Consider the following 12532-nt stretch of genomic DNA (forward strand, 5'->3'; position numbering starts at 1 on the left):
CACTGGGAGGGGAAGGGGTGTGGGGGTGCCCTTGGCTCCATGCCCTGGGGAAGGAAACACCCCACCCCCTTCCCCCACAGGGTCCAGGGCTGGACTCACTTAAGGGACAGACACTTGACCAGGATGCGCTGCCCGAAGTGCTCCCGGGGCATTTCTGGGGGGCTGCGGCGCTCCACTGCCTCATCCTAGGGTGGGGAGGTGTGGGGGGAAATCAGGACACATGGGTTCCAACCCTGGCTTCACCCCTCCCATATCCTTCTGTCCCTTAGTTTGTGAGGTGGGGGTCCAATGTTGCCTGTAATCTGGTGGGGACACCAAGCAATGGGACTAGGAGAGGTGCTACCATAATACACCTAATAGAAAGGTGTCATACACTTAAAGAAGGGCGGCAGCAGGGGTTGGGGTAGGGGCTACCATAAAACACTGAATAGAGGGGCAGCAGCAGCTGGCTCCCATGGGGCATAGGGCAGGCAGAGGCTACCACATCATACCCAATAAAAGGGCAGTGCTGTTGGCTTCCACCCCCCCCCCCCCCAACTTGAAACACCAGACCCCCCTGCTCCCGCCCTCCCACAGCCTAGTGGAGCCCAGGTATCCATCCTTCCAGCTCCTCACTCTAGCCACTATAACCTACTGGAAAAGCGCAGGCTCAGGGGTGATCTGATGGCCACCTATAAGTTTATCAGGGATGACGACCAGTATCTGGGGGAACGTTTGTTCACCAAAGCGCCCCAAGGGATGATGACTAGGTCGAATGGTCATAAACTACTGCAAGACGGTTTCAGGCTGGACATAAGGAAGAATTTCTTTACTGTCCGAGCCCCCAAGGTCTGGAACAGCCTGCCAGCAGAAGTGGTTCAAGCGCCTACATTGAACACCTTCAAGAGCAAACTGGATGCTTATCTTGCTGGGATCCTATGACCCCAGCTGACTTCCTGCCCTTTGGGCAGGGGGCTGGACTCGATGATCTTCTGAAGTCCCTTCCAGCCCTAATGTCTATGAAATCTATGTTTATGAAATATGGAAATACCTCTAAGAGAAAGGTAGCAGTAGCGGCTGGTCCCCCAGTCCCATGGGAATCTAGGAACCATAATGGTCCCAATAAAAGGGCAGGAATAAGTAGGAGATTACTATAAACACACCCAGTAGAAGGGCAGTGGCTGCTGGCTCCCATGGAACAGGGATATGTAGGGGATTATCACACTGTACCAAATAGAGGAGCATCAGCTGCTGGCTCCCATGGGGCAGGTAGGGGCTAGCATAATGCACCCAATAGCAGAGCAGCAGCAGATGGGGCTACTGTAATGCACCCAATAGAAGGACTGGCTCCCTCAGGCAAATGACAGGCACTACCCTAATACATCCAAGAGAGGGCTGGGGCAGGCACACCTCATCAGGGGCAGGAAAGAGGGCCAAGATCTCAGGGTGGCGGCCCTCCCTGCGCAGGGCAGCATTGCGCAGGTCAGCCTCCTCGGGGGCTGTGCGCTCCAGCAGGCCGGGCAGCGGTGCATCAGGCATTGAGTTCCTCAGGTCGAAGATACTAGACGCCCAGCTGCCACGTGGCGTCTCATCCAACGAGCCTGAGCTGCGCCGCCGCTCCTCCTGGTAGGGGATGGGATAAGAAGTGGGGTCATGGCCTGCTGGACCTGCCCCCCAGTCACCCCTCTACCCCTGCAGCTCCCTAGCCCCTCTGTCTACCCCCAACCCTGTGCCCAACAGCACCCTGCCCTGCCATCTCCAGCCCTGATTCCCCATCCCCCTGCCCTCCCTGCCCAGGGCTGGAGTTGGAACCCAGTGCCTGGGCTCTCAGGCCCTCCCTGCTCTAACCCCTAGACCACACTGTTTTCAGATTCATAGATTGTAAAGAGCTAGAAGGGACCTCACAAGATTATTGGGTCCAGCCCCCCTGCACTAGGCAGGAAAGACAACTGGGGACAGGTAACTCTAGCGAGGTGACTGACCAGTCTCCTCTTGAAGACTTCCAGGGTAGGTGATTGAACCACCTCTGGAGAGTTTATTCCACAGTCTGGACACCCTGTGAAGAAGTTTTTCCCAGAGCTTCAGGTGATGATACCTCAGGTAAAACCCCACCTCCCCTAGCCAGGGAGGGACCAGGGCATTCAGGCTCCTACCCACCCCACCCAACTTGAAACACCAGACCCCCCTGCTCCCACCCTCCCACAGCCTAGTGGAACCCAGGTATCCATCCTTCCAGCTCCTCACTCTAGCCACTATAACCCACTCCCCTTCCAGAGCCAAGATTGGAACCCAGGTGCCCTGGCCCACTGCCACAACCCCTGTTCTCACCATTAGACCCCACTGCCCCTCTCACCCCCTGGGGGACTCACCACATCCTCCACCTCTGGCTCATCTGTCTCAAAGACCTGCCGGGGCAGGCCCTGCTGCCGCTCTCGCTGCCGCTGCGGGGTGATGGGAGTGTAAGCCGTGCTCAAGCCCTGGTACCTGGGAGGAAGGGGTGGGGGGCAGAAGGAGCTAGGTCATCGAGTTGGGTGGTGGCACAGGGCAGGTGGAAAGGATGGGCTCAGCCCCTCACAGGCACATAGAGACTTCTCCATAAGGCAGGGAAGTGTCTGGGGAAACTGAGGAACTGTCACCTGTCTGACATCATCATTCCCTCCCCATACAGAACCAACCCCTCCCCCACCTTTATGGGACAGGAGGCTGGGGGGGGGGGAGCTCCATCCATCTACAGAGCAGACCCAGAACTGCTCACACTGCTCCTCAGTTTTGTGGGGGAGTGGTGGTGAATGGATGAGGGGATAGACACCCCACCTCTCATTCCCTGTTGCTCAGCCCAGCTCTCCCACCTATGCCCCACTCCACCCCAGCTCATTGGTCAACCCCCACTCTCACCACTATACCTCAATGGCCTCCAGAGGTGTGGGTGAACCCAGGAGTCCTGGCTCCTCTTCATCCTACCTCCCAGCACCCAGGAGGGTGGTCAGGGACCAAGAGGCCCCAAGAGCCAGATCTGCCCCCCACCATGAGAGGGACACAATCCCCTTCCCCACTCCCACCAGGCACTGACCTCCGGCGTACAACCAGCCAGTCCTCAGTGTAGGTCTTCACTGCATCCTGTGTTCGCATGTCCAGCATCCTTGGGGAGAAGACGTTGGGGTTAGGTAACACCTGATCCCTAACCTATGACCTCCTAGAGGTTCCTTGAGGCTGAACAATACCCAGGGATGGAGCCTGGACACCTGGGTTCTCCTCAGTGGGAGCAGGTGACCCTTGACCTTTGACTTCTCAAAGGTCCCTTGACACTGGATGGTGCCTGGGGCTTGAGCCTGAATACCTGGGTCCCATTCCTGGATGTCTGGGTTCTCATTGGCTGGGGCAGGTGGCCCCTTAACCTTTGGCCTCTCAGAAGCCCCTTAAGGCTGAAAGGTGCCCAGGCTAGAGCCCAGACACCTGGGTGCTCCATGGCGGGGGCAGGTGTCTCCTTCACTTCTGAATTCTCAGAGCCTGGATCCTCTTGGGACAGGGGGCAGGTGACCCCTTACCCCCCAGAGCCCAGAAGCCTTGGTCCTCGGGGGGGGGGGGGGGGGGGGGCAGGTGACCCCTGACCTCCTACAAGTCTCTTGAGGCTGGAAGGTGCCCAGGGCTGGAGCCTGGACATGTAGGTCCTCTCCCCAGCCCTGCCCTGGTAGCATGGAAAGCCAGGCATTCATGAGCTCCAACACAGCCCTGCTCTGCACCTCAGGGTCCAGCTGCACCACCACGCCTCAGTTTACTCACTAAGAGGGGGGTATGTAGCACCTCGGTATGTGTACAGTGGGGCAGCTGCCCCCCCCACTTCCTCTCTGCAGCACTTACCCCTCCTCAGGGACCCCTGGCTCCAATGTGCGGAGCTCCCGTGGCTCCTGTATGACCTCGAGGTCATCAGGTGGGAAGTCAGCCAGGTCACGCAGGGGCCCTGACTCAGCTTCAGGGGGGTGGGCGGCCAGGAACTCCTCCACATCCAGTGGCTCCACCACCTCTGCCAGCGGCACCTGGGGCAGGGGGCAACAAGGCACTGTCCTTAGGAAGTTCATAGCACCCACCCCCACCCAAACCCCGCATCAGGGCACTCACAGGGCCTGGGCAGAGTCTGAGCCCAGGTTAGATGCAGGAGGGAGTCAAGGGGGCACCCGGACTCTTGATTTCTGTCTTGTGTGGGGCAAAAGGGAGCTGGGAGCTAGAGCTCCTGGAGTCTATCTGTTGTGGGGTGGGGAGGGCAGACTCTTCCATCCAGCCCCAGCTATGGAGGGCAGTGGGGTCTAGTGGTAAGAGCGAGGCGGGGGCTAGTGAGCCAGGACACCTGGGTTTCATTGTGGCTTTGAAAGAGAAGGGAGTGGTGGCTACAGCAAGGGACTAGAAGCCTGGAGGCCTAGGTTCCTCCCTGACTCTGGGAGGGGAGCAGGGCCTAATGATCAGAGTTGGGGGGCATGGGGAACGGGAGCGCGGACACTTGGGTTCCTTCCCTGGAGTGGAGTCTGCTGATTCAAGCAGAGGGGAGTTGGGAGCCAGGACATCCTGGCTGGGGTGGGCGGGGGGCAGTGGGGTCTAGTGATTAGAGGGGTGGGCTGGGGGCCTAGATGCCTGGGTTCCACCTTGGCTGGGGGGGGCAGGGCTGAGAGCCCAGATGCCTGGGTTCTATGCCCCCCCAGCCACATCCCTCCCCCTGGGCTACAGGAAATCCCAGCAGCTGTGGTTGAGGCGAGGGCGGGAACCACAACCCACAGGAAGGGGAAGCTGAGGCCGTGGGAGCCCAGCCAGGTTCCCACCCCCTCCAGGGCCAGATCAGGGAGGGAGGGGGAGACTCCTGGGTTCTCTCTGCAAGGGGAAGGGGAGGAGGGGTCACTCACGGTCTGGTGGGAGCCACTGCGACGCTCTGAGAGCTGGGGGGAGCTCCCATGCTCCCGCGACATCTGCTTCCGTACCTCGGAGGCCACCATCCTGCTGAGCAGAATCTGACATTAGTGGGGGTGGGAAACTCTGGGACTTGGGGGAGGCCCAAGGCCCTGCAGACATGGGCAAATGTCCCCCCTTCCCTCTGATAACCCCAGGGCTGTGCACAAGGAAGGGCAATGACAGCCAGGGAAACTGAGGCACAGGACAGATTTGCCCAATGGGACAGCTGAGGAGAGGTCCCAGGAGTCCTGGCTTCCACTCTCACCAACGTGCCCCCCCCTCCCCCCCCTGCTGCCACAACAGGGCAGGGAGAGAGCCCAGGAGTCCTGGCTTCCAGCTTTCACCCCCCAAGAGAGCAGGGAGAAAACCCAAGCATCCTGGGTTCCAGATCCTACCCCCAGGACAGGGCAGGGAAAGAACCCATGCATCCCAGGGCTTGGCAGATCCCCTCTTCTCCACGGCACCCAGAGACATTGGCTGTGAATACAGACACTAATCTGTGAGCCCAGACTCCTGGGTTCTCTGGCAGCCCTGCAGGCCTGGGGACAGGGTGCTTTGCCAGTTGGGTCCAGCTCCCCGTGCAGCGCCTGGCACAGCTTCAATCACATGGACTGGCAAGAGCACCCAGGTAGGTGTTCTGAGACCTCGCTAGCTGCCTGGCCTCTTGGGTCCCTGGAAAAGTCAGGAAGGAGCCCATCTAGCCCCGCCCCACCCCCACTCCCCCAGCACAGGCTCCAGGCACCAGGAGGCACCACCTCCTACAGCCAGCTGGGAGCTCAGAGGCCAGGGTTCTCTCCCAGCTCTGGGAAGGGACTGGGGGTTGGCAGCAGGGAGCACCTGGGGTTCCCTCCCCATGCTGGGAGGAGTGGGAGCTGGAGGCTGAGAGCAGGGGAGGGCTGGGAGGCCGGATTCCTGGGGTCTACCCTAACTCCCAGCCCTGGTCTCAGGGGACAAGGGACTGGGGAGGCAGCCAGAACCAGAGGTGCTGACCCCAGACCCCTCCTTGCTGTCAGCCCAGCTCTAGGGAGAGCAACCAGTTGCTGTGCCCCCCCCAACCGCAGCCCTCTGTGCTGCCCTGGGGCAAGGCAAGGGTGAGCTCATGCCCCCTTCCCACAACTTTCCATCTTCCTGGGAAATATCTGGCCTGGGAGCCCTTGGATCTGGTGGGAGCACAGCCAGCAGGCTACTGGCAATACTGGGAAGTGCAGAGACTCACCCTGCCCCCGGTTTTCCCTCTACAGCTGCGTCCTCTCTTGGATCTCCCATCCCTGCTCGATTCCAGCCCAATCCTACCTAGCTCATCAGAGGAGCAACAACCCTTTGCCACACCCCGCCCCAGCCAAGGAAAAGTGGGGGCAGCTTTGCTGGAGGCAGGTGCGATCTGGGGCACATGGAGGGAACATTCCCTGCATCTGGGGGGCATTCCCTGGGTGACTGGGGGGGCAGGTCCAGCAGGCCATGACCCCCCACCCTCTGAGCCCCCACTCCACACTCCCCAACCTCAGGACCTGCCCCCCCATGCCAAGGCAATTAAGGCTGCCCATAGAATTCCACCCCTGACCCACCCCCCAGGAACCAGACTGGGGGCACCAGGGGCATCTGCCAGACACTTGAGGAGATTCCCCCTGCCTCAGTTTACCCCTCCTAGTAAAACAGGGAGACTTGCTCTCTCCCCACCATCAAAGGCAATGGGAAGGCAATGGGCTGGCAAATGGCAATGGGAAGGCAAATGGCAATGGGCTGGAGGCCTGGACAGGCTGGGGGAGGCAGGAGCTCAAGGGGAAGCAGATGTCTGGGATGCAGGGGGAGGGGATTAATGGCCCCACTGCCCCCACCAAGTCCCTCCCTCACTCCCCTTCCACCCTTCCCACCTCAAGCTGTCTGTCTCATATGCCATGTACAGCCCGGGGGGGAGGAGAGGCAGGTGCCATCAGGACAGGATGTGGCAGCTGAGACCCTGGGGGAGGGGGGGATTAGGAGGGGGGATGGGGAAATGAGGCCTCTAAGGGGCAGAAGCCGTCTCCAGATGCCCCCCTGCCAATTCCTGCATGGAAGCCCATGCTGCCCCTCAGTTTCACCATGGGTATAAGGGGAAGCGTGGTGAATGGACAGGGAGGGATGGGCACTGAACCCAGGAGTTCAGGCTCAATTTCAGGCTCGAGACTCAGGGCTCACCCAACTGAGGTAGGGTCCAGCTGGGGAAACTGAGGCAGGGGAAAACACAGAGGCAGGAAGAAAGGGGAAGGGTTGGTGTTGACAGAGGAGCCCTGGACCCCGGCACTTCCACAGAGCCATGCTGAGGCCATGCAGTCCTACCTGCTCCCGCAGCCCTGCCAGGGCAGAGACTAAGCACATGTGTGATCTGTGAGTGTTACATGTGCCAGGCCAGAAGGTTTTCCTCTTTTCCCCTGAGCCCCACAGCCCCAGCTCTCCCCCCTCCTCCCCCCCCGGAACACACACGGTCCAATGTCTGCCAACGGCTGCTTAAATGCAAGCACGTGCATGTATGCACAAACGCATGTGCATATGTGCAGGTATGCATGTGTGCATGAGTGCCTACAGACATGCAGATGCACTTGCATGTGTGCATCTACATGTGCGTGTGCATGCAAGTGTCCACCTGCATGCAAGTGCATACACATGCATGTGCATGCGTACAAGCGCACACATGTGCATACATGTGCCCCCACACTCCAATTATACCAGCAGCAAACCAATAGGGAGAGATAGATTTAATGGTTAGAGTGGAAGATGTGGGGAGGGGAAGGCCAGAGCCAGGACTCCTGGGTCCAATCCAGGCTCCAGGGAGGAGGCGGGGCGGCGGGATGGTCTTCCAGCCAGAGCGGGCAGGAACAACAGCTCTCAGCAACAATGGACGGAAACACGCCAGCCCTACGACCAGGAAGGAGCCAGGACCTCCGGAGGGAGGGAAATGGCCGCAGGGGTGGAAAGGGGGTAGGGAGCAAGGAGCCCTTCTGATCCCAGCCTGGGAGGGTGGGCCCAGACAGTTGTCAGTGCCCCCCTCCCAATCCCAGCCTGGGAGGATCTGGACAGCACAGGGTGCCCCCCGATCCCAGCTTGGGGGGTCTGGACAATACCCAGCACCCCCCATCCCAGCCTGGGAAGCTGGCGTGCAAGGCTGTGCACAAGTGTGTGTGAGGGGGGCACTGAAGGGACCAGCTGCATGCTCCTGCCAGGCAATGGGGCAAAACCCCTGGCACACCTGTACACACCCACACACATGCAGCAGTGGGGGTCCACAGGGGTGGAGAAACAAAGCACAGATGCCCCCCAGCTCTATGCAGAGGAGATGTGGGATCTAGGGGTGATGCAGACAGTGCCTGAGGCTCTGGGGGGGGCAGCCCAGGCACCTGGGTTCAGGGCTGGTGCTGGGCACCACAGGGCTGGTACTGGGTCCAAACGCTTGGAGGAGATGGAGGATGGAGAATCTGGGGGCCCAGGTACCAGGTCTGGATCCAAGAGGCTTGGGGCAGGGGGACAGGACTGAGTCTAGGGACTCAGGAAAGTGGGGCAGTACTAGGCCCCCATGATTGGGGGGGGTCCAGGGCTCTGGTACCAGCTCTAGATTGGGGGGGTGGGGGGGCTGGGTCCAGGGGCTCAATGGGGGGATGTTAGTACCGGGTCCAAGTCCTGGGGGGAGGCGATAACCCCGGGTCTCGATGCGAGGGGGGCAGGAGGGAAATGGCGAGTGCGGGGGTGGGGTTCGAGACCCGGGCCCGGCTCAGTCCCATGCTCAGGCTGTGGGAGGCGGGCTCCGGGATCCCGGGTCCGGCATGTGCTGGGTGCCGGGTTCGAGACCCGGTCCCGGTCCGATGCTCGGGCGGCGGGGGGGCTCACGGGGGCCCGGTGCCGGATCCAGATCTTGGGGGGGAGGAACGTGCCGGGTCCGGGAGTCGGTGCCGGGTCCCCGCGCTCGGGGGTTGCCGGGTCCCGGTCCGGCCCAGCCCCGTCTCACCTGTTGATGCGCTGGGCGAAGGCGCGACGCTCTGGGGCCGCCATAGCCGGGCCGGTCCCGGTCCCGGTCCCGATCCGGGGCCCGTGCGGTCTGGCCCAGGCACAGCGGAGGACGGCGGGGCGGGTCTGGCAGGGGGGGCGGCACCTTCCGGGTCCCGGCCCCGCCCCCACCCCTGCCAGCGCCCCGCCCCCGCCCCATGGGTTAGCCCAGTAGGGACAGGGGCCCTATGTAAGCAGCCCCCGCCCCAGTAGAGGGGTCCTCGCCCTATACAGCCTGCCCCTGTACAGAGGGACCCTGCCCTATATAATCCATACCATAGAGGGGGGGCCCTGCCCTATATAGTCCACCCCTATAGAGAGGGACACCTGCCCTGTACAGCCCCTGCCCCCCCACCCATGGAGAGGGGATCCTGCTCTGTATAGTCTGCCCCTATATAGAGGAGAGCGTGCCCTATATAGCCAGTCCTCTGTAGAGAAGGACCCCTCTCCTACACAGCCTTCCCCTATACAAAGAGGCCCCTGCCCCATACCCCTGGTCCCTACAGAGAAGGGCCCCTGCCCTATACATGCTAGAGAGAGGTGCCTTCACCTGCACACGTGTGGGTATGCCTCCATGTGTGTATGGAGCCATGCACATGCGTGGGACCATGGGGACAGGTGGGGAGGTGGCCATAGAGCTGGGGGACAAGGGGTGGGTGGCGTGGAGGGGCCTGGTAGGCTAAGGGGTTACTGAGTACCCCTGATCCCAGCCGGGGGGTGAGCAGCAGCCCCTGGTGTGACAGGGCCACTCCCTGCAGCTGCATCATCCCATGGGGGGGGAGAGAGGCTGCTCCCCTCCTCCCATATCTCCAGGCAGACAAAGCAGTGCAGAGGCAGGCTGGCAGAACCAAGCTCAGCCTGGCACTGGCCTCCTACACCTCTACCCACCCCACCCCCTCCCTAGCCCAGCCCCAGCTGCATCAGAATCAGACCCCACAAAGGCAAGGATCAGGACCACCCCACTGCCCTGGCTGCCTGTAAGGGAAGGGGGGAGGCCATGGGGTCAGAATAGGGATGGAGGGGAAGATCAGACTGAATCTGCTCAAAGCCACTGCCTTTGGGGGGCAAAATCAAAGCCTCAGACCCCACCCTCACAGCTGATCAGTAGATGCCCCTATGCTGTGCCAGTGACCCCCTTCCCAAAACTATGGCAGCCAGCATGCATGTGCATAATAGGGCATAGGACCCATGGGAGAAGCTGTGGCTGGCACAGCTAGGCCCAGGCCACACCACCAGGGGGCACCCCCTGCCTGCTAATAGGAAGCTCCCCCCCATCCGCTACAGGGAAGGTCTCAGCCTTGTAGGTTACCCATGCCCCTGGTCTCTTCCACCACCTCCTTGCCCCCTACCCTATGCTCACAGGCTGCTTTGAAACCCCTGGGCCAAAGGGCCCCTAGAATCCCTGGTCACCCTGCAAATGAGTCCTCATGGTTTGAGATCGCCTGAATGTCCTTCCCCAGTGAAGTAGAGAACCAGCCTCCTCTCTGGGGCATCATCCCTTCCCTCCCCGGCCAGCCCAAAACCCAGCAAAGGACAGAAACATGCTATTATTTTAGGGCATTTCAAAATTTATTAAAACCAAAGGGCAAGCAAGGGGCCAGGGAAAGGGTGGCAAGCAAGTTCCTCCTTTAGCTCAGCCTCCAGTTTTTATTGGGGGTACTAAACTCAGGCTATTAGGGGCTCGGTTTGGTTCATTAAGCAGAGGAAATAGTCTACTGAAAGCAAAGTAATGGTAGAAAAAGGAAAAATAAAATCTCTGTATTTTCAATGGACCAGGACAATCCAGATGTACTAGGTCCCAGCATGTCCTGATCATACTGATGAGAGGTACTTCTGCCTGAGTGGCAGTGGCTCACGGGAGCTAGGACTGCCAAGTACTGGTGACTTGGTGTCTGTTGGCACTTCAAAGGATCTGAGAGGAGCTACCAGAGAAGCAACTAGCAGGCAGAAGACCCGGCTATACTGAGGCAGCCAACGTGGCTAGTACTGCAGAGCAGGTGCAAGTTGGTGGGAATTTTTGGAACTCTCCCTAGAACACAGACAGAACTATGATTTTGGGGTGAGGAAAAAAATAAATCGGGAGCCAGTTTAGTAAAGAAAGGACAGAACAGAGCTAGCACTTGCTCCCTTTGCTCTCAGCTTGTCATAGTTTGGCAACAGAGGTAGAATTTCCCTCTCTGACATTTTGACTTGGACACCAAGATAAAAGAGAAACTTGATCCCACCCATATAAAAAGTGACGGATGTCAGAGGCAAGGCAGAGGAAGAAAAAAGATCCATTTAGCACCATAAAGAAAAGGCTTCTGTAGAAACAAGTTCTACCATCAAGTCAGAGTTGAGGCAAGAAGAGGTGAACAAAAGCAGAAGAGCTGGGTCCTGGGGCACCTTGTGCCACTGAAATAGGATCAGGGGAGTTAGCACTCAAAAAATCCCAAGGATCAGGCCCCTTGTCCCTTTTTAGCAGGGTGATTTGGACTTTTTAAAGCAGCACCAAGTTTCTTCCCTTCTTTCCAACAGCTGGAAGACAGCACCTGTGTGCAAGAGCATACATTACATTGGTAGCAAAGAAGCTAAACAGGCTCTTTGTTTGGGGGGAGAGCTGCGATCCCAGCTTTGGATTGCTAAGGCACCAACTGTTGGAAAAGAGGGACAAAAGACATGATGGGAAAAGCAGAGTTTTATGGAGGGATCTCCTAGAGAAAAGGAGGTGTGTCCCCCCCCAAACAGTGTTTTCCCCAGGGGTCTGATCCAAGAGGCAGCAACAGGCCTTTGGACCAGCCTCTACCTCTGTACAAACAAGAACTTTGTCCAGTGCTTTGAAGGGACAATCCAAACACTTGCCCAGGTCTCCATACAGCCATGGGAGAGTTTCTTATTGTGGCTATAAGGACACTGTCTTTGGCTTTTGTTCACTTCCAAAAGTACATTCTTTTTACTTCATAAGGATTTATTCACATTAAGATTAGCAATGCTTTGATTTAAGGCTGATATTTACAATCCATCCCAAACTGATACCACAGAAGCTATATAACACAGTCCTTTTTTGGTACAGGTTTGCAGCCATTTTATATATTAAAAGAGAGAGAGAAAAGAGAGTTTTGACATTCAGACAGAAGAGTTCACAGAGGATTTTTTCTCCCCTTCACGCATTGCTTTGTTTCTAAATAAAGTCCGAGCAGCTCGCAACAGTGAGAACATCCACTCTTGTGCTTCTTTTGTTTGCTGAGACTTCGGTTGTTGCTTTTTAATCGTTGAAAGAAGCTCAAAAAAAGATTAGGTTTGGTTATAATGAATGGAGAAGGGAGGGAAATTAAATCTGCAGCACATTCCCATTCATTTCTGGCCACAATCAATACTGAACAACAGCTCCTGATATCAGCAGGAAAGGAAATAATGCCTTGCATATATAAAAAAAGAGAATCTAAGTGATTAATTCTGTAAGCAATAGCAAAACCCTTTAATGCAGGGTAAATGCCAGGGAAAGGCAATACGTGTTAGCATTACCACACACATTTTTCTTTTAAGAAAAGCAAGTCATATTTGGGCTTTGGAACCAGATGTTTACTCTGGAGCATGTGAACTGTGTTGGTAAAGGTAGAATCCA

General features: G+C 58.1%; 1 protein-coding gene across 15 annotated transcripts in view; it reads right to left on the reverse strand.

Annotated features, from left to right (window-relative positions):
• Positions 1–9024, reverse strand: part of DOCK6 (dedicator of cytokinesis 6) — a 34624-nt gene extending 25600 nt beyond the window's left edge. For 9 of the 15 annotated variants that reach the window (XR_009463877.1, XR_009463876.1, XM_059732330.1 and 6 more), the window contains exons 1-7: positions 5559–5626; positions 4869–4959; positions 3838–4013; positions 3050–3118; positions 2349–2463; positions 1390–1602; positions 100–185 (exon numbers count right to left, since the gene is read on the reverse strand). Coding sequence is in view for 13 of the 15 variants with exons in the window: in XM_059732330.1 (XP_059588313.1) it covers positions 100–185; positions 1390–1602; positions 2349–2463; positions 3050–3118; positions 3838–4013; positions 4869–4959; positions 5559–5611 (803 nt within the window). In the remaining 2 variants the exon portion in view is untranslated. Of the gene's footprint in view, positions 1–99; positions 186–1389; positions 1603–2348; positions 2464–3049; positions 3119–3837; positions 4014–4868; positions 4963–5309; positions 5354–5558; positions 5627–8890 lie in introns of those variants that run through there. The other 6 variants (XM_059732332.1, XM_059732329.1, XM_059732328.1 and 3 more) reach the window with 5 other exon arrangements.
• Positions 9025–12532: the final 3508 nt, after the last annotated feature.

Source organism: Alligator mississippiensis, chromosome 8 (assembly GCF_030867095.1).
Source record: "Alligator mississippiensis isolate rAllMis1 chromosome 8, rAllMis1, whole genome shotgun sequence".
In the NCBI taxonomy this organism is placed as follows: Eukaryota; Metazoa; Chordata; order Crocodylia; family Alligatoridae; genus Alligator; species Alligator mississippiensis.